General features: G+C 45.3%; 1 protein-coding gene across 4 annotated transcripts in view; it reads left to right on the top strand.

The window, feature by feature from the left end:
- Window positions 1-21,337, top strand: part of MARC1 (mitochondrial amidoxime reducing component 1) — a 41,061-nt gene that overhangs the window by 15,454 nt on the left and 4,270 nt on the right. Inside the window, exons 7-8 of one of the 4 annotated variants that reach the window (XM_010853263.1) lie at window positions 15,579-15,669; window positions 17,961-18,128. In XM_010853263.1, coding sequence (XP_010851565.1) covers window positions 15,579-15,645 — 67 coding nt within the window. In that variant the 3' untranslated portion in view covers window positions 15,646-15,669; window positions 17,961-18,128. Of the gene's footprint in view, window positions 1-6,116; window positions 7,689-15,578; window positions 15,670-17,452; window positions 17,781-17,960; window positions 18,129-21,337 lie in introns of those variants that run through there. The other 3 variants (XM_010853261.1, XM_010853262.1, XM_010853260.1) reach the window with 3 other exon arrangements.

The following is a 21,337-nucleotide window of genomic DNA, read 5'->3' as shown; positions in this document are numbered from 1 at the left end:
TTTCAAGGTGAAATTTGCTGACATCTGTGACTTACTTGGAAATGGAAAAAAAATGACGATGGATTGATGGATGGATAAATACATATGATAAAGGAAATACAGTAAAATGTTATGTTTTGGGTCAAATGACTGACAATTGGATGTTCTCTGTAAAATTCTTTGAACTCATCTGCCTGTTTGATGATCAAAGTGTAGTTGCTTAGTCGTGTCTGACTCTTTGTGTCTCCATGGACTGTAGCTCACCAGGCTCCTCTGTCCATGGAATTCTCCAGGCCAGAATACTAGAGTGGGTGGCCATTCCCTCCTCCAGGGGATCTTCCTGACTCAGGAGTCGAACCCAGGTCCCTTGCAATGCAGGCTGATTCTTTACCATCTGAGTCACCAGGGAAGCCCAAGAGAGGGATGGGTGCTGATCAAAGGAGGCTGGTGGTCCAAAGAGCTTGGACTAACAAGCTTGGTGAAAGATGGAATGAAACAGACTCCCTTTCCTGCACTGCAGACAGATTCTTTCCGTCCAAGACACCAGGGAAGCCCATCTGTTTGAGGATGATAGTAATGAAATGTTAGAGGAGACTTTATTAGACATGACCGGACACTCCGGAGAGGAGCGAGTCAGAGAAGCTGCAGCGAAGGACTAGTGATTCCTCCAAATGTGCTGGTTCACTCACTATTAGCACAAACTGGAAAATCTTCCATCTTCCCACTTTGCTGTGATCACTGAGCAGCTCTGTGGAGGAGGAGGGCAGGGCAGGTGGGGAAAGCCCCCCATCATGGGGTTAGAGTCCTGGTTCTGCCAGCTGATCAGCAGGCTCTTCTCTAGCTCAGGCCCTGGCTGTTCCTCCCTATGAAGTCAGTGGAGCAGGACAGACCTCCATGGGTTCTGTGTGCAAGCCAGCCAAATGATTTGGAAAATTGGCTGTTATCCATTTGTATACATCATCTTGTTCTCTCCTCCCAACAGTGCTTGGTGCCTGGTACCTTTCCTTCTGGATTCAGAAAGTGTCTTTGGGGCCAGTCCTCTGAATCTTTGGTGCCCCTCCTTCCACTGGGATCTTGTGTTTATAGAAGGAGGAAAATTGACCCCTGGGAGTAGCCCAGCCTTCTGGATCTCCTGCAGCCCCTCAGCAGCCCAACCAGTCCACCCTAATTGCTCTTAATACCCCAGGAGACGGGACAGCCAGCCTAGGTGTCTTCTCCTGTATCTTACTGAGATTTAAATTGCCATAGATGCCGTAATTTATGTCCCTCCCAGGACAGATGGCCATAAATTGGGAAGAGAAAGGCCTGGGCCGCCTGACATAAATCAAAGAAGTGAAGCAAAGTGGTTTCGGGGGCCTCCTCTCTGCTCCCTGGCTTTCCTCCTGGGCAGGATACCTGGGAGCTCTGCTTTCCCTCTTCCCGGGTCCCCTGTGTCCCAGGGCAGTGCTCCAGGAAGGCAGGTTCTCAGCTGGGAGACCAGTGTTGAATGGCTGCTGATCGCAGGCCCAGAGGAACCTTTGTCTGTGAAATACTCACAGTGGAGGCTGGTCTGCTGGCAGGAAAATATGAAGAAGGAATTATTATTTTCTTGCTGGAGGGAGAGTGACTCCCATGCTGATCCCACAGGAGCGGTGTGGGTCTGTCATTGTTCCTTTCAATACGAAGAATCACCTCGTTCGTTCTGTCGAAACATATGTTTTGTTAGATGCAGGAGGACTTGGACAATGACATTTGCTGCTCTCTGCCTGTGTCAGGCTGTGCTGTGCTGAAGTAAAGACAGAAGGATTTGGTGCGAGTGATACTATGGAAGGAGACAGCTCCCCCCACCCACCAGGCTCTGTCCTCCCCTGCCCCCGTAATTGTGTGACTTTGGCAAGTCAGTTATGTGCTTGATGTTTCAGTTTATTTGTAAAAACGGACCTAATAAGAGTAAGTGGCTTGGTGGTAAAGAATCCACCTGCCAGTGCAGGACACACAGGAGACCAGGGTTCAATCCCTGGGTCAGGAAGATCCCCTGGAGAAGGGAATAGCTACCCACTCCAGTATTCTTGCCTGGAGAATCCCATGGACAGAGGAGCCTGGAGGGTTACAGTCCACGGGGTGGCAAAGAGTTGGACATAACTGAGAGTGAGCACACACGCATGGACTGTATATCTCTCCTGGTTTATGCTCCCCCTTGGTTAGAATAAAGCAATAAACACTACTTTTTAAAATAGATGATAAAATACATAATGACCATGTAGACTGTGGTTATTGATAGTTTCCGCTTATGAGCTTGGCACATTCTGAGAGAAGGAAAATCCTGGAGACACTTCTTTCCGTTTTCTGAGGCTGCATTAAATGCAAGGTAGCCCAACCTGCTTGGCCTTCAGTCCCTCCTGTCTGTGGTGTCTTCACAGTGCTGTTTTATTCCTGACCTGCTCATACACATAGCAAGTTGGGTGTCCCTAGAAGTATCCTGTGCCCTCGGTGGGGACCCAGTGGTGATCAGAGACCCTGCTTGCAAACCATGGTCTGGGCATTGACCAATAAGTGAGTAAAGCAAGCAGCTCTCACCAGTCCACAGCACTTTACAGGTAACAGTTTCCACTCACACCACACCCTTAAGGATGGAGACCTTTGTTTTAAGTGAAACAAAATGTGTGTCTCCCATTAATGTGGTAGTGTGTTTCATATTCACTGGAAGAGAAAATTCACTAAGAAAGGCAATTTTATTTATTTTTTGGCTGTGCTGGGTCTTCATTGCTATGAGGGCTTTTCTCTACTTATGATGAGTGGGGGCTACTCTTTAGCTGCCGTGCTTGGGCTTGTCACTGTGGTGGCTACTCTTGTTGCAGAGCACAGGCTCTAGGGCACCGGGCTTCAATAGTTGCAGCTCCTGGGTTCTAGAGCACAGGCTCAGTAGTTGTGGTGCATGGGCTTAATTGCTCTGTGGCATGTGGAATCTTCACAGACCAGGGATCAAACCCGTGTCTCCTGCATTGGCAGGTGGATTCTTAACCACTGAGCCACCAGGGAAGCCCAAGAAAGGTGATTTTACATGGATTTGCAATTTATTAATCCCATCATCAGGGCTTCCCTGGTGGCTCAGATGGTAAAGAATCTGCCTGCAAAATAGGAGACCTGGGTTTCATCCCTGGGTTGGGAAGATCCCCTGGAGAAGGAAATGGCAACCCACTCCCGTATTCTTGCCTGTAGAATCCCATGGATAGAGGAGCTTGGTGGACTACAGTCCATGGGGTTACCAGCACCACAATCCTATCATCAGCTGCAAAAGCAAAATTTGTATATTTGGAAGAAAAAAATCAAGGAAGATCCATGTATGAGATCATGCCTTGTTTTCTGTCTCTTGAACAAAAAGCTTGGTGTGGATGTGAATTCACAGACAGCGGACAATATCGCCTCAGTCCCACAAGGGGTCGCTGTTGATCTCGTTTGTCGAGTCTCCCCACAGATCAATGGCGACAATGTCAGCAGGAGCGTCAGTGGGACAGAGCTGGGGGCTTTTCGTGGTGCCGCGCCTACAAACCAACTCCTTGGCCCAACCCTGAGCAGGTTAAGGGGCTGGGCTGGGAGGGGTGGCAACCCCTGTGGGTCCTCCCTTCCTAAATTACCTGGAGGGGGAGTACCTGTGTGTGTGGGTGGTGATGTCAAGGGGCAAGGAAACCCATGCATGGCTGAAGGTTTGTGCAGAATAAATATTAACCCCCTCACCTCTTCTCATGTGTGTGTGTGTAGTACCCAGGAGGTACAAAGATGACCAGGGGTCACATCCCTGGTGGGAAAAGTCCTGAGTCTGAAGTGAGCCAGACCTCAGTTCTGGCCTGAGCCTGACCACTTAGATCCTGGGCAAGTCTGTTACTTCTCTGAGACCTCCCTGTGAAGTGGGGGCGATACATATTCCCACATAGGCACATTGTAGGGATTAACAGATAATCTGTGTGATGTTCTTTGTAAACTGTCAGTGTTTGCACAGAACTGACTCTCAATCCCCTCTCTGAGATAATCAGAGCTTCAGGCTACCCAGCTTGCAAGAAGCAGAAATCCCGAGTCATAAAGTGCCCGATCTGCTTCCATCCTGAAGAAGTCACCCTCCGACAGACACATCTCCAAATGTCCCTGGTATTGCAGGCTGAGACTGGAGAGGCAGGCTAGGAGACGTGCCTGGTCCCCAGGGTCCAGCATCAGTGCAGACCTGACTGCAGAGCAGGGGAATGTTGTTGGCCAGGCAGGACCGGCTGGATCAGCGGCTCATGGTTCCCATCCACCTGTTGATTTATTTGTTGGCTCAACCAACCTCATTTCGAGTGGCTTCAACGTACCAGGTGCCAGGCTGCTGGCATACAACAATGACCAGAACAGACATAGCGCCTGCAGCTGGGGGCAGAGGCTAGAGGTTTCACCCTCCCCATTTTCTCATTAGCCACCTCTGATATGCAGAACAAAATTAGACCTGAGTTGTTGCAATGGTTGTTTTTCTCAGAAAACAGTAGAATGAAAAAGTGCTTTCCATCAAAATGCTATAAAAATGATTAAAGTTGGAGTTAGATTAAATGAGAGACAGAAGGAAACCTTTCTCCTGGTGGAGGTGGGGGAGGGGAGAATCTTGCCATGTTATTCATGCACATCCCATGTACACTTTTCCTGGTGATTCTTGCATTTTTTGCCTGAAAAAGATGTGAATTTGTTGTTTCCATTTAGTTGTTCATTCGTGTTCGACTCTTTTGTGATCCCATGGGCTGTAGCTTGCCAGGCTCCTCTGGCCATGGGATTTCCCAGGCAAGAATACTGGAGTGGGTTGCCATTTCCTCCTCCAGGGGATCTTTCCAACCCAGGGATCCAACCTGATTCTCCTGCCTTGCAGGCAAATTCTTTGCCGTTGAGCCACTGGGGAAGCTCCAAAGATAGGAATATTGCTCCTAACAGAGGGTTTTATACCAACACGTTTAATTTGTTCAACAGATGATTGTCGGTCACCGGTGACATACAGGGCCCAGCCTTGGGTGTGAGTGATACAAGGGACTTAGTCACATTTCCTGCTCTCCACAGACTCTCTGTCTTGTAGAACAGGCAGACATGCTCTAACAGTGCAGGACACAGCACATGTGTGTTCAAGGGGCAGCAGAGGAAATCCAGGATGGGGAGACCGCTCCTAGCCCAGGGATCCTGAGTTTCTTTCCTAGGACATGTGGCTTTGGAGTTGGGCCTTGAAGAAAAGGTAGAATTCTAGTGCTTGGGGAACTGGGGGAGGGGAGCCCAGAGAGGAGCCACCAAGCCAGGGGGGTAGAAAAGAGTTATTAGAGTTATCTGAGGATGCATAAAGTGAGATTATTGACAGTGGAAGAAAAAAGTGAGAAAATTCAAAAGACTTGGTACAGGAAAAACCTCAGGACCTGGCAGCTATGAACACACTGGAAAGGGAGGGAACCAGTGCAAAGGATGACTCCAGGCCTCTCAGCCTGACGGACTGCTCAGGCTGTGGTTTTGATCACACATGTGGAGTCAGGAGGAGAGATGCCGAGGGAAGTGATAAAGTAATGTCTATCCAACCAGTCCATTCTGAAGGAGATCAGCCCTGGGATTTCTTTGGAAGGAATGATGCTAAAGCTGAAACTCCAGTACTTTGGCCACCTCCAATGAGTCAACAGTTGACTCATTGGAAAAGACTCTGATGCTGGGAGGGATTGGGGGCAGGAGGAGAAGGGAACGACAGAGGATGAGATGGCTGGATGGCATCACTGACTCAATGGACGTGAGTCTGAGTGAACTCCGGGAGTTGGTGATGGACAGGGAGGCCTGGCCCTTGCTGCGATTCATGGGGTCGCAAAGAGTCGGACACGACTGAGCGACTGAACTGAACTGAAGCATACTGAGTCCCTAATTCCTTAATGCCGAAAAAGGGGACATTCCAAAGAGAAAAGAGGTGGGAATGTGGCCCTTGGTAACACTTTGGTAGTCTGTGCACTGGGCACAACCCCAGGAGGCGCTGTTCTGACCTCTTGAAGGGAACGCGCTCGCTGGAGCGGGGCAACATGGCGGCCCTGTGTGTGGATCCGTCCGCTGAGAAGAGATCACGTACCGTTTGAGCTCTTCCTTCTGATTGGCTGTGACTCATTATGGTCTTTTTCCTGTTGCAGTTACCGCCTGTGTGACCCTTCTGAACGAAAGTTATACGGAAAATCACCCCTCTTTGGACAATATTTTGTCCTGGAAAACCCAGGGACCATCCACGTGGGAGACCCTGTGTACCTGCTCGGCCAGGAATAGGAATCATATGTCCTGGAATAGCAGATGCGTTTAAAAAAATGTCCTCAAAACTGACAACACTTGAAACACAGTATTTTGAAATGGGGCATTTGACTCTTCGGCATTTTCTTTAGAACTGTGATCTCCAAGTTTTTCATCTTTCTCTGGACTTCTTCCTTGTGTCCCAGTGCTTCCAGCGTCCCAGCCTACAAAGCAAAGAAAGGTTTGATAACTTAATAGGACTTCAGTAAGTCACCTAAATGATAAGGCAGGATTCTAAAAATCACTTGTTTAACTATGATTGTGGAATAATGTTTTCTCCTTCTTCTCCATTCACCTACTTATAACCTCCATCATCTTACTGCTATGCCTTAGGGAAAAGGAGAGAAGAGAAAGGGTGGGGGATCGAGAGAAATGTTCTGGAATATTTTCTTACCCCGTTCCTCAGCATGCAATGGAAATTAAATAGCACTCCAAATAAGGCTGGACTGTCACTTCACTTTTCCCCCTCAAGTCCTAGACAGGCTTTTAAAAGGGTATAAAGAGCCTGGCCTTCAGTAAACACTCAGACGTTGGTTTCCCCTAGATCGTTTTGGATCTGGCACTATTACCTTAGTGTCCATGGCATTTGATGGATCCTTCAGGGCACACTGTGCCTCTGGGCGGCAAGACAGCAGAGATGTCAGGGAAGAAAATCAACTCAAGAGAGCAGCATTGTTGTCAGACTCTGATATGGAGTAGGAGGAATGGAAGACAAAATCTTCCTTGCCATGGAACAGAATATCAACTATATCCCATTGGTGAGACCAAACTTTTCCCAGTATACAAGAGGGAACAGTCACACTAAGTAGGCGAGGCACCCTTGCCTCCTGTTGTCTGAGATGCTGTTTATGTCACCCTGGGAAACGATGCCCAAAGAAATGGTCTGGAGGGGACATGATGCCACCTAGTGGCATTGTCACAGCTCAGCCATGCTGTTGAAAAGAGGGAAACCGACCGATAGGTTTTAGTTTTCTAGCCTAGAAAATTTTTTTTGAAAGAAACTGAGATAACCTCTAGGTATTCTCTGCTGCTCTGCTGTGGGAACTTGGCCCTAAAAGCGTGGCTGTGCTGTCACGGGGTCCTTCTGGATCTTGCTGGTCCCATCAACTCAAGACTGGTTGCTCCTCCTCAAAACCAGGATGAAAAAGTCCTGAGACCCATGGATGAGAAGAAATGTGATTGTGTGATTTGAAATAAACCACTGTATTTCAGGTTTTGAATAAAATCTTTCAAAGGAGAAAAGCAAAACATATGTCAATTCACTTAACAACCAGTATCTAATTTTTCTCCTCATCAAATTATATAACTCTAGTATCTGATGATGTTTATCTTTCATTGCCATTTTGCTCTTTGTATTAGGAAGCTAAGTCATGAAAAATGTGTTTCTAAACTGTAAATAAATGGAAGCTGCTTTGACTAGTTTCAGGTTGTACTCACTTCTTGGCAAGAAGTCAGACTTTGAAGCTGACAGATGTGAATGGGCAAAACCAATCATTCTGTCACCTCACACACATACACACACACACAACATCTTCAGGCATACTCTCGTCTTTGAAGGGCTGTCATGTAAACATACTTTTCAACCTAAAGCCGTGTATGTTTCACTTTGGTTTTATACAAGTGGTTAGTAATGGTTGGAACCTAGCCTAGTTCTGAGGTTAAGTTATAAGGTAACAGGTGCACGTATATATGTTTTCTGGTTGGTGAATTATTGGAATTTGTTTTCCCCACGCTTGAAGTGAAGTGGAATTAAAATAATTAATCAGTCATCCTTGGCCCATCACCTTCCCCAATAAATTCACTTTATGCTGAAACTACAGATAAATTAAAGTAAAAATATTGGATTGGCCAATACAATGGAAAAACCCAAACAAACTTTCTGGCCAACCCAGAAAGAATTCAGCAAGTAGCATTACTAATTGGACCTTGGAAATCTATGGCAGAACGCACACAGGATTTAGGGAACCATGTGATTATCAGTTCTGTTGAGAGCAGCCAATACTTAGACAGTGATGAGAAACTCAAGGTTGGTTTGGTGGCTGGCCCTAGATAGTATTCAGGGCAAGGTGAATGCCTTAGACCGGAACTTCTAACCCCTTTTCAATAGTAACAGCCACTTCCTAAGGGACTCAGTGTGTGTCAAAGGCCACACTCATGCAGACCCTGTCCTGTGCATTGCAGGGCAGCCTTCCAATTGAAGGGGTACCCTAACCCCCTCCTCATTTGTGCAGAGTCTCCTGCTCCTCAGAGTGTGAGGAAGATTCCAGTTTTAAGACAGAGGTTCCAGTGACCTCTAGAATCTCAGAGTCGTTGCCAAGCTTTCTGTCAGTGAGATTTAAAAACCATTTACTTGTGTTTATTTTATATTTAATGAGTTGGTTAATGCCAAAGGCAGGACTGAAGTCTGGTTTATTTTGGAGACTGAACCTTTGCACACAATTCGACTTGAAATAGAGGGTCAGGAGTAGAGACCATCGCAGACTGTCAGAGAGGTCTCCTTAAAGCTGTGGACGATGGGCTTTCACGGTCAGACAAAAGCAGCCACTGTCGGTGTGTGTTTCGTTCTGGGTGGCAGTGTCTTCTGCAGCCACACTGTGCAGTCTGAGAATTACAGAACAGCTGGAGACCCTGCAAAGGACCGTGTGGGAAAAAGCCTAGGCAGGCTGCTTAAAGGGCCACGTTGCCAGCTACTCCCCAGAAAAGGTCAGATCATCACAAATAGGAGCAAGAAACAGCAACTTACACACAAGGGCAGAAAGAAATCAGGGTGGGCCTGATGGAAATTAGGCCGGACAATGCGAAAAACTCCTCCTCGTCTCCTACCGGTTGAGGAGATGCCCTTGGGGGAGGGCTGCTGGTTTGCTAGAACTGTGTGAAAAGGTCAGGCAAGCTTGACTTAGCCAAGTGTGACTTTGGAAAACCATCTGGAGGCTGTCACCAGCAGTGACGGTAGGCAGGTACCCCCCAGAACTCAGTGACAAATCAAAGCAATCCATGGTGGCCAAGAACAGATACTGTGGAGTCTCTCAAAGATGCCAGAGTGACTCTCAGGCCTGTTGATACCTTAACACCGCACATCACTAAGTTTGACTGGGTCCGGGATGTTCTGAAAGTTTGCTTGCAGTGTTAGACACTCAGTTGTGTTCGATTCTGCCACTCCATGGACTGCAGCCCTCTAGGCTCCTCTGTCCACGGAATTCTCCAGGCAAGAATACTGGAGTTGGTAGCTATTCCCTTCTCCAGGGGATCTTCCCTACTCAGAGATCGAACCCAGGCCTCTTGCATTGCAAGTGGATTCTTTACTGTCGGAGCTTGCAGGGAAGCTACTAAAAAATGAATTCCCTGGACTAATAACTTTGGGAAGTCTGGCATGCCTCACTCCTCTTCCAAAGGCCCAGCAGCCAGTACAGGGCGCCAGAGAGAACTGCAGTGAAGAATTCTGTTTGGGTTTAACACTGCCCTCCTCAGAGGTCTATTTCTGGTCACCTTTTGGGAAGCTTTGCACTGATCTCTAGAGGGAGGACCAGCCAGAAATGAGGTCTGTGCTGAGCCAGAGGTTGTTCATTAGAAGAGGGAAGACGATAAAGGGCCCCTGCCACGTGGAAGAGGCCTCTCTCACTGGGCCAGAAGGATGGGACTGGACTAAAACGTTAAAGGGAGGAGTGGAGAGGGTGTCTTAGACCAGCTCTCCTGCCAAAGCCCTTAGGAAGAAGCAGTTCCTTTCTTTGGACTCATTTTCCAAACCTGTTTTCGTGGTTAGATGGAGTGGATCAGAGTGAGAGGCGGAAACCCAGGCTCTCCAGTCCTGGTCTTACAGTAGTATGTAACACAAGGTCTCCAGCATGCTTCATGGGCCAGGGAGGCCCCATCCCTTGTCCGCCAGCTTCACTTTTCTATGGCAACTATGCTCAACCAAAGTTGCCTCCCACCACATTAAGCAGAATTACCCCAGGGGTGCTAGTGCTCCCGACTGTACATACACATTCACTCTATACTATGATCTCATACCAGCAAGAACAGACATTACTTGCTTCTACCGCTTTCTTAGAAATGGATGAGTGAGTGATGATAGTGTCTCAAGTTACCCAGTTTCAAGAAAGGGGAAGGATCTGGCTCAGTACCATGATGTTCTTAGAACTGGGATAATAAAAATGTACCTGAGGCATTCCTTTGTCTGCATGGACTGGATTGTCTTCAGAGGAGAAGGCTCAGGCCACAGCCTTGACTCGGATCCTGCTCTCCCTCAAAACACAGCTGACAGGGGACCGAGGGGACCACCTGGTCCCACGCTCCACGGTCTAGCTCAGAAAGAGGAGTTGCCTTAATCACATTATTAGTCTTCCCGGACAGACAGTCAGCTGTATTAAGGAAGAAAGGGACCTGAGAAGTGACTTCCCATTTGACTTCTTCCAAGGCTGGTTTTCAGAGAAGGCAATGGCACCCCACTCCAGAAGAAGGAGAAGGCAATGGCACCCCACTCCAGTACTCTTGCCTGGAAAATCCCGTGGACGGAGGAGCCTGGTAGGCTCCAGTCCATGGGGTCGCTAAGAGTCGGACATGACTGAGCGACTTCACTTTCACTTTTCACTTTTATGCATTGGAGAAGGAAATGGCAACCCACTCCAGTGTTCTTGCCTGGAGAATCCCAGGGACAGAGGAGCCTAGTGGGCTGCGGTCTATGGGGTCGCACAGAGTCGGACACGACTGAAGCGACTTAGCAGCAGCAGCAAGGCTGGTTTTATTCGATGGGTCAAGTTCATTCATATTTGATTATTGACAGATCTCATCTCTTCACCCTTGGTGATCCTCTGTCATGCTCCTTTACCTTTAGAGAGCATTTTAGTTTATTGTATTTACTTTTAACACTATACTAGCTTTGAAAATTTTTTGTGTTTAATTTTTAAAAATTATTTATTTGGCCACCCTTTGCAACACATGGGATCTTAGTTCTCTGACCAAAGCTCGAACCCACACTCCCTGCAGTGGAAGTGTGGAGTCTTAACCAGTGGATCACCAGGGAAGCCCCCTCCTACAACATTTTAAATGGTTCTTTCCTGCCTCCCTCATGAGGCCCACAGCCCCTGATTCTTCTTCATCCTTGGAAGCCCCTCTTCTCTCTGCCTGTGTCTTCAATGGTCAAGGTTCTAGTCCATATGGAGCTTGGTGGGATCTAAGTCAAGTTCAAACCTCTATGGGCTTTTCCGGGAGTATTGTAAATAAGGTATTGTTGTCATAATTATTTCTGATTAATATTTTTACACCTAATAAAGTCTCAAAGTGATGGCGTGTACTTGGTCTAGGGGAGGACCATCTTCCAGATGACTTGCCAACAATTAAAGTGGCTTGTTAGTCGGAGGCCCAGGACGACCAAGGACAGCTGGAGAGCTCTTCTTTGCAAGCAGCTCTGGTTAACATCAACCGGGAAAGCTCTTTGTAAACACATGAATAATTGATCGTCCCGCGCTCACATAGCTACCGAGGATCTGAGCCCGTATGACTCATTTGCGAGCCATTCCTGTCGTCTGGATGCCATAACATTGGAGGAATGATGATCGTTTCTTGGAGATTCTTCTGTGGCCAGAGTTGCCAAGACCAAGGCTGTAATGGTTTGTTATGATGACCTTTGTTATTCCATTAGGCTCAATTGCTTTAAAAAATGATGTGTGCATACTTTCGGAACGTTTTTACCCTTTACGTTGACCTGACATCATAGTTTATATTACAGAATGTATTAATGACAGAGGAGTGTTTTCATGTCCCAAGGACAAATTTTAACAACCATAATCTGCCCTCAGTCATCATAAATATAAATGTATTGGTCAAACAGATCTCGTTAATGTGGCCAAGATAAATGCAAGCCTATATTTTAAGGCAGTTGAAGTCCTAGAGAATATATTTGGAGCCTTTTGTGGGACTCAGAGATCTTGTATACGTGCTATCAGAAGGTTGAGAAAATTAACATGTTTCCCCCTCGGGTTTGGCGTTGGACAGATATTAACGTCTTGGGGATGTCAAATCAGATTGTTCACATAGTTTCTGGACACCATTAATGCCTGGTGGGGTGAATCTTAGTTCTTAAAGCTGTACTCTCATTATGCTCGCAGGGCTTTTGAAAGGAAAGGAGATACAGATCTCAAGTCTCAGCCATGTGTTGCTCAACCATATTTCCCTGTTTCAGACTGTGTTTTAAAGTTTTAATTGTATTAATCTCACTTGCCCCAACATCTTGCTTCCTGTGGGAGGAGGTGCCTTCCCACAGATGCGTGTCTGACGTTTTGCATCATCTCAGTTGGCAATGAGTATATTTGCAGATAATGTTCTGGACATGAGCTGTCGGAAGACTCCAATACTTTTACTCTTTGTTACGCTACGTTTAGAAGTGTGGGTCTTTATTAGTAGTATCCACATTTCAAGCTTCTCAGGCAGAAAATAAATACTTGTTCTAAGAAGCCCTTTCTCATCATGTTTTTATACTGAACCATGAAAATGTGTTTAAGGCGGTAATGTCTCACATGCTACCCCCGAGAGAGCAGACTGTTTATAGGGATGAGTTCATCTCCCCCAGATACGGTAAACATGGTGCCATCATTAACCTCTTTGTGGATTACAGTCACCTGGCAATGATTGATGAGCACCTCAAATAAAACCATTTACCCTTCTTCCTTTAAAGGAGTCCTTTGAGAAGAATCTTTCCTTCTCAATTTGCTATGGCCTTTGGCAAAACACACATGGGGCACTTTTTAAAAAATACTTTTTATTGCAGTGTAATTGTTTACCAGGTGGCGCTAGTGGTAAAGAACCCACCTGCCACGCAGGAGACCTAAGAGGCTTGGGTTCAATCCCTGGGTTGGGAAGATCCCCTGGAGGAGATGGCAACACACTCCAGTATTCCTGCCTGGAGAATCCTATGGGCAGAGGAGTGTGGCAGGCTATAGTCCATGGGGTTGCAGAGTCGGACATGACTAAAGCGACTTAGCACACACACACACAGCTGCTTTACAATGTTGTGCTAGCTTCTTCTGCACAGTAAAATGAATCAGTCGTACATATGCATATATTCCCTCCCTTTGGATTTCCCTCCCATTTAGGACACCCCAGAGCACTGAGTAGAGTTCCCTGTGCTATACAATAGGTTCCCATCAATTGTTTATTAGTATAGTATAGTATCAATAGTGTATATGTGCCAATCCAACAACAGAAACTGAGGCACGTACACCCAAGTTCGTAGCAGCCAAGAGTGGAAAACAAATGAAATGTCCACCGACAGATGAATGGATAAACAAATTGTATCCATACAATGGAAGGTGATTCAGCCTCAGAGAGGAAAATAATTCTGACATGTGCTACAACACAGATGAACCTTAAGGACATTATGCTATGTGAAAAAGGCCAGTCACAAAATGACAAATGCTGTATGATTCTACTCATACGAGGTATCTAGTATAATCAAATGTATAGAGATAGAAGAGTTGTGATTGTCAGGGGCTGGAGGAGAGAGGATGGTGGTTATTGTTTAATGAGTGTGGGCCTTCAGGTTTGCAAGAGGACAAGAGTTCTGGAGAGGAATGGTGGTGATGGTTACACAACAATGTGAAAATACATACTACTACTGAATTGTATACTTGAAAATTGTTAACAGCATAAGTTTTATGTGTATTCTACACCAAATAAAAAACAATGTTAAAAAAAATGAGGTACAAGAGAGGCTTAGAGTTGAATTAATCCAAACTCTAAGGCCCCTTCCTGAAAAGCCAGCGCAGGCTACAGCTGCTGTCAGAGCCACAACCTTCTCCTCCCCACACCCCAGGACATCAAGAACTCTTCTTACTGAAGCTAAAGAGAATAAGAATTTGACATGTAATGTCTTTGAACTTGACTGAGAGTGGGATAATTTAATTTCAGGCTTTAACTTCTTTGGATCTTGTAAGAGGATTAAATTTTGGTCTTGGGACTCACTAGTAACTTGATACTGAGAAGGGTAAGTTCAAGTGTAGAACATCTTATATTTGGGATGCTTTTATGATATAAATTAAGATATGTTGGTTTTAATGCATAACTTCTGATGCGCTATGTTGGTCAATGTAGCTTGAAATAATTTGAGATGGAAAACTGAAGAAGAGCTACATTTTTCATCTTGAATATAGAAAGGCCTTGAGAAACACAATGTACTTAACTGACCCTTCTCAGAAACTTACGGGGGAAAACTCCACACTTCCTGCAGGGGAAGGTCTCTAGTGGAGCAGTGGCTGGTTTGGTGGTGGTGGTAGGGAGCTGATTCCCTCTCTGAAGGTGCCCTGCCCCTTCTGGTTGACCACTGTTGTGGTTTAGTCCCTAAGTTATGTTTGACTCTTTTGTGACCCCATGGATTGTAGCCCACCAGGCTCCTCTGTCCATGGGATTTCCCAGGCAAGAACCCTGGAGTGGGTTGCCGTTTCCTCCTCCAGGGGATCTTCCTGACCCAGGGATCAAACCAGGATCTCCTGCATTGGCAGGTAGGAATCTGGGGACAGATAAAGTAAATTCTCTCAGGCTGCTTGAGTATTCATATTTATTTCTTATGCATCCAATGAAGAGGCATTAATTAGTCTTGGCCCCTCCCATTTCCTCTCATCCTTCTTCTTAGGAGAAAAATGACTGGTAAACTCGGGAGTAGCAACTGAACTCTGCTCCTCCTCCTTCCTCTTTCTTCCTGGGCTCAGCCCACCTTCAAACTGCTGGGAAGTCTCCTTGGTCCAAGTGGTAAACTTGGCAGAAAAACCTTGCCCTAGATGGGAGAGGCCTGTAGCTGTCCAGTGCTTCCTGAGGCTTGGTGAATAAATTTTCTACTGAGAGTCTATATTAGAAATTGTTGTCTAATTACTTCTATATTATATCCCTCAAGCACATTCTCCAGGCTAGCTTTGTTTTTTGTTCAGTAATAAAACAGATATCTGTGGTTCAGTCTCTAATTCATGTACAACTCTTTTCAACCCCATAGGCTACAGCATGCCAGGCTTCCCTGTCCCTCACTATCTCCTGGAGTTTGCTCAAACTCATGTCCATTGAGTGGATGATGCCATCCAACCATCTCAATATCTGTCACCCCCTTCTTCCCCTGCCCTCAATGTTTTCCAGCATCAGGGTCTTTTCCAATGAGTCAGCTCTTCACATCAGGTGGCCAAAGTACTGGAACTTCAGCTTCAGCATCAGTCCTTTCAATGAATATTCAGGGTTGATTTCCTTTAGGACTGACTGATTTATGTGACCTCAAAAAAATCAGATGTTTGATCTAAAACTGTGTCCACACACTAATTGTGCTCCGCCTTTGCCAGGTGCCATGAAGTCTGCAGAACAAGTTCATCCACTGCATGCCACTTGATCCTCCTGATGATCCAGTGAGGTGGATGGATGGGAAAGCCTTCCGTAAGCTATTTCAGTATTATAATCACACTTGCCCTTAGTTGCATAACTCATGTCAAGGAGGTTTGAAAAAGTTAAGTAACACGTTATAGGTGGTGGGTTAGAACAGAACTCAAGGCTTTTGACTTTGGCAACTTGCTGCTAAAAATCTGTTGGCAGTGTATGTGTATAACTGATTCACTTCACTATATCCCTGAAACTAACACAACATTGTAAATCAACTATACTCCAGTAAAAATTTAAAAAGTCTGTTGGCAAGAATTCAAAGTATCTTCAAGTGGAATCTGGTTTAATCCTACATTTGAAACATTCACATGAGACTTAATGAAGGGAAATTTAAGACTGTTGTGTGGAGATTGTAGTGGGTTTGTGAATCACCTAATGATTTTGTTCAAAGTGGCTATTCCTGTATCTGATACTCTGATATCCCCATGTGGTGGGTCTGCAGTGGGACCTAGGAATCCTCCTTTTTAGGAAGGCCTCAAACTGTTCTAAACTCTTACCTCATTACTGAGTCCTCTCTCTCCCCACTCTAATGTTGGCATTCTCTCTAATGGTGTGTAAAGAAATGTTAGCTTTCTTTGAGAAATGGAACTCACTAGCATACATTGTGGTAAAACACGGATATGTCCACATTGGGTGATCGGTTCATTCTGATCCAAACACGCGTCTCCCAGCTCTCTGAGGACCCTAGCACCCACATCTGGAGGCAGTGGGAGACCACCTGTGTCCTGAATGAGAGCAGAGCTCTGAAGGCAAAACTTGGATGGACCTTCAGGCAACTGAGTCAACTCCTGCATCATTCAGCTCAATTCAGTTCAATTGGGCAGGAAGGGGCAATGCTTGGGGCTGAGCAATTGTGCACAAATTGTGTAACAAATGCCTGTGTGATAATGTATGCATGAGGAAATAATGAGAAAGAGTGCTTTGTAAGCATATTTGCTTCTTTTTATTTTGTTTATTTTAAATTTATTTTTACTTGGAAGGTAATTGTTGTGTGGGCCTTACAGTCAGAATAAAGTATCAGTGAAAGTGATAGTCGCTCAGTCATGTCCAGCTCCTAGCGACCCCATGGACTATAGCCTGCCAGGCTCCTCTGTCCATTGAATTCTCCAGGCAGGAGTACTGGAGCAGGTAGCCATTCCCTTTTCCCAAGGATTATCCTGTCCCAGGAATCAAACCCAGGTCTCCTGCATTGCAGGGAGATTCTTTACTGTCTGAGCCATCAGGAAAGCCCAAATATTGTGTATTAATACATATATTAATACATACATGGAATCTAGAAAAATAGTACTGGTGAACCTATTTGCAGAGAAGGAATGGAGAAGCAGACATAGAGAATGGACTTTCAGACACCGTGGGTGAAGGCGAGGGTAGGATGTTTTGAGAGAGTGGCATTTGCTTCTTTTTTAAAATCAATTGATGGGACTTCCCTGGTGGTCCAGTGGTTAAGACTCTGCATTTCCACTACAGTTGGCCTAGGTTTGATCCCTGGTCAGGGAACTAAGATCCTACAAGATGTGTGAACAAAACAAATCGAAGCAAAAATCAATTGGTGCCTTTTAATGAATCAAGAAGTAAGAAGGAAGTCCAAAATACAGCATTACCAATGTAAAGAACATGGGGGCCATTGGTATGGGCTTTTTTGTGTGTTTGTTTCTTTGTGTTTATTTTATTTTTCCAGACAAGGTAAGAGTTAGAGATGCTGGTGAGAAATTGCCACATTCTCTAAAAGCCCACAGAGATTCTGTCTGTCAACTGGTTTTCCTCTCTTTCTACCTTCCAGCCAAGCTTCAGAGGAAACTCTTTTCATGTGAACTGGAAAAGATGAATTTCAAGCTTCATTGAGAGCTTGAAAACCTAAAATCCTCCATGAAAAAAACCTGCATCTCCAGAATCTTTCATCCCAAAGAATTAGAAAGCTTTTTTTCTTGGGCTCTGAAATGGTTGGATTATTAACTATGATAACTTAAGTTACTGAATAGAAGGATGTAATAAATCTGAAGGTATTTGTTCTGGTTTTGACTAAGCAAAATTGTATAATATTAAATCAGATGTTGTTATAAACATATGAAATGGCACGTTTTTTCCCAGCTTGGGGCATTGTGGCATGAAGCTTCTGGGAATCTCAAAAAAAAAAAAAATGTTTTTACATTCTTGCATACCGAGTCTGGTTTCTGCTAGGTTTTCTTCTTTCTGAGTATGAATGCTAAATAAAAGTGCTTCTGTTTAGATCCTTGTGTTTTCCCAGCAAGTTAGCAAGGCTGACTGATGATGTTCTTGCTCCTTTGCAGGCTGTTCTATGGGGTAGAAGGAAAGGCCTGGGACGTGTGTGTGTGTGTGTGTGTCCGTGTGTGTCTGTTAAATGGCAGGGATGAATGGCATCCTACTACCCTGGCATGTCTGGGTTGGAGAGACTCTTAGACACAAGCTAGTTCACCAACCTCCTCATGACCCTGGAGAGAGCGGCACAATTGCCTCTGGTAAGTGGTTATGTTGGCCTTGAGCTTCTGCCTCAAAGTGGTGGTAATGCTGCTGTGTGGTGCACAAAACAATGAGAAAAAAACTACAAAGAAATCATGACGTACAGAGTGCCAAAGAGCAATTATAGTTTTTCTTGTGTTGGCGCTTAGTGGTAATTTTTATTTCCTTAGTTTCCAGGTGTATTATTTTTCATAATGGGAGAAAGTAAATTGATATTCAAAACATAATTGTAGCCTTAAAAAAGTTTGAGTATTTAACAATCACCTTTAAGAAAGATGATTTGGGATTTTGGTAGCATTCTACAAATTGTGTAGAGCCACATTGTCCAACATGGTAGCCATTAGCCATGTGGGGTTCCTGAAATATGGCTGGTCCCCCCAGAGATGTACAATATATGAGAGATACACACCCAATTTCAAATACCTAGTGCAAATAAAAGAGTGCAAGATAGATCAGCAATCATTTTTATAATGATGATGCATTGAAATGACAACAGTTTGGAAATATTGGATTAAATTAATTATTTTTTAAAATTTATTTTATTGAAGTATAGCTGTATGCATTAATTTCTGCTGTATAGCAAAGTGATTCAGTTATACATGTATATGTATACATATATAATCTTTTTCATATGCTAAATGGTTTATTATGATTATTACAGGATATTGAGTGGTGTTTCCTATTCTATACAGTAGGACCTATTGTTTATCCATCTGTATATAATAGTTTGCATCTGCTAATTCCAAACTCACAAGCCATCCTTCCCTACCCTCTCCCTTTGGCAACCACAAGTCTGTTCTCTATGTCTGTGAGTCTGTTTGTGTTTCATAGATACATTCTTCTGTGTCATATTTTAGATTCCACATATAAGTGATATCAGATGATATTAGTCTTTCTCTTTCTGACTTAGCATGATCATCTCTAGGTTCATCCATGTTTCTGTAAACAGAAGCAACCTAAATGTCCATCAACAGATGAACGAATTAAGAAGATATATACAATGAAATACTCAGCCATAAAAATGGATTGGCTATTAATAAATTAGTAAAATTATTTTCACTTTTTTTTTTTTTACCTTTTTGGCATGACTACCAGAAAATTTAAAATGACATTATGTGGGTCTTGTATGAAGAGAGAAGATTAGCATTCTTTTTGACAAGAGTAGGGGAGGGCCTGGACAACACACATATAGTGAAGACATTGCCACCTATTTGGTAACATCTGAACATGGTTTTGAGAAAGGAGAGTGATAGCTTAATGAGTGTGAGGTGTCCTTTTAGGATGATATAAAGGTTCTGGATCCAGGTAGTGGTGATGGCTGCACAATATTGTGAATGTACTAAATATCACTAATGGTAAATTTTATGTCATGTGTATTTTATCACACACACACACACACACACACAATTACATATGTGGCTTATATTATCCTTCTGTTTTCACGTGTTTAAAGTAAAGAGGTAGGGGGTATGGCTTTGCTTAAAATAGTGTCTCTAGAAATACAGAGGGCTTCCCTGGTGAGTCAGTGGTAAAGAATCCACTTGCCAATGCCAGAGACATGGGTTCGATCCCTGGGTTGGGAAGGTCCCCAGGAATTGGCAACCCACTCTGGTTATCTTGCCTGGGAAATCCCACAGACAGGGGAGCCTGGTGGGCTACAGTCAATGGGATTGCAAAGAGTCAGAAATGACTTAGTGACTGAACAACAACAACAAGAAATAGAGAAAAATGTGGAAAGAGGCAAGTATGGACTGAAGGTGGTTGAGAGAGTTTAGAATTCTTTTCTCTCTCCCTTTGGTGAAAATGTTAACACGTTTCCTGAAGCCCCTGGAGGCCTCGGCTTCACGCAGTCCCTATCTCTTTGCAACGCCTTCGTCTAACTTGTCTCATTCCACTTTTCCTCCACACTTGGCATGCTGCCCATTGCAGGGTTTCTCACTAAAGATAACTCCTTCCCTAAAATTCCTCACAGTTATGTGGTGTTAAGGAATTAGCGATCTTGACAGTTGAAAATAAAATAGAACACTCAGATCAGGCTCCACAAGCCTCCTGCCTCCCAGATACTGTTGACTGAGAAAAACGAAAGTCTTATCTCTGCAACTCTGGAATCCAGCTTCTTCAGTGTACACCTCAGGAGGCAAAATGGATCTGTGGTGTTAGGAGTCAGGACAGTGGTCCTGGGGGCTGGAAGTGAAAGGAGGTGGCAGTGCCCAGGTTGGGGTATCGCGAAGGGCTTGTGAGTGCGGCCAATATTCTGATCTGGGTGCTCCTTCCCTCAGTAAGTCCATATGGTGAAACCATTGAATTGGTGACCCCATGTGCATTCCTCATCAATACCAAGTTTAAAAACAAACCACCCTGGGAGGTGGATACTTCTCTGAGTGTTGAGCGACCAGCCCTGGAATGAGTGAACGCGGGGTGGCTGGTGCATACCCACTTCCGGCGGGACCTGGATTGACAAGGCCAGTCCAGGAGGAAGAGGTGGAGACTTTCGGAGGTCCCGCCCCAAGACCCTCTGCCTGTGATCTTTGTGAGTGAGCGACTCGCCTCAGACAATTCGCCTTTGTACCTTCTCTCCTGTCTCTGCATTTGGGGCCCCCACACACTTGGAGGTCAGGGAGGGAGGGGTGTGAGCTTGAGTGACTCTTACCAAGAGGCGGGCTCAGCCACTGGTGTAGGTGAGACCCCCTCAGGACAATCATATTCTTGGCAGAGGTTGGAATTCTTCCCCTGCCGTAAATAGACCCCCGTGAGGGGAGGGGGGACTGCCCCGGAGCCACCAGGCCCTGCGGTTATCACCTACGGAAATCCTGTGTGGTGGTAAATACAGCCTCAGCAAAGCCTGGAGAAGAGATTACAGGGGGGAGCCAAGGAGGGCTGCTGAGGAGGCTGCCCTGGGAGGTTATTAACCAGATAGGGGCGGGAAACCAGAGGCTGGGGGATTTGGGTTGGAGGAACACAGGAGGAAATGAGGGAGGAAAAATAAACAACTGAGATTAGCAAGCTCACTTGCTTCCTCCCCTCCACCCTTTTGTTTTGTGCCTGGAAGAGGTCGCGCCTGAGATCTCCTGTGCTGCAGACAACAGCCTGAAGACTGATTTTGTAAACGGGGCCTGGCTCCTGCCTCCTTCCCCCATAGCCACTTAGTTTCTCGCAGTGACCTTGCCCCCCAAAACCAGCCTGCGGC

This window comes from Bison bison, unplaced genomic scaffold, assembly GCF_000754665.1.
Source record: "Bison bison bison isolate TAMUID 2011002044 unplaced genomic scaffold, Bison_UMD1.0 scf7180017864325, whole genome shotgun sequence".
Classification (NCBI taxonomy): domain Eukaryota; kingdom Metazoa; phylum Chordata; class Mammalia; order Artiodactyla; family Bovidae; genus Bison; species Bison bison.
This window is presented reverse-complemented; position numbering and strand designations above follow the sequence as displayed.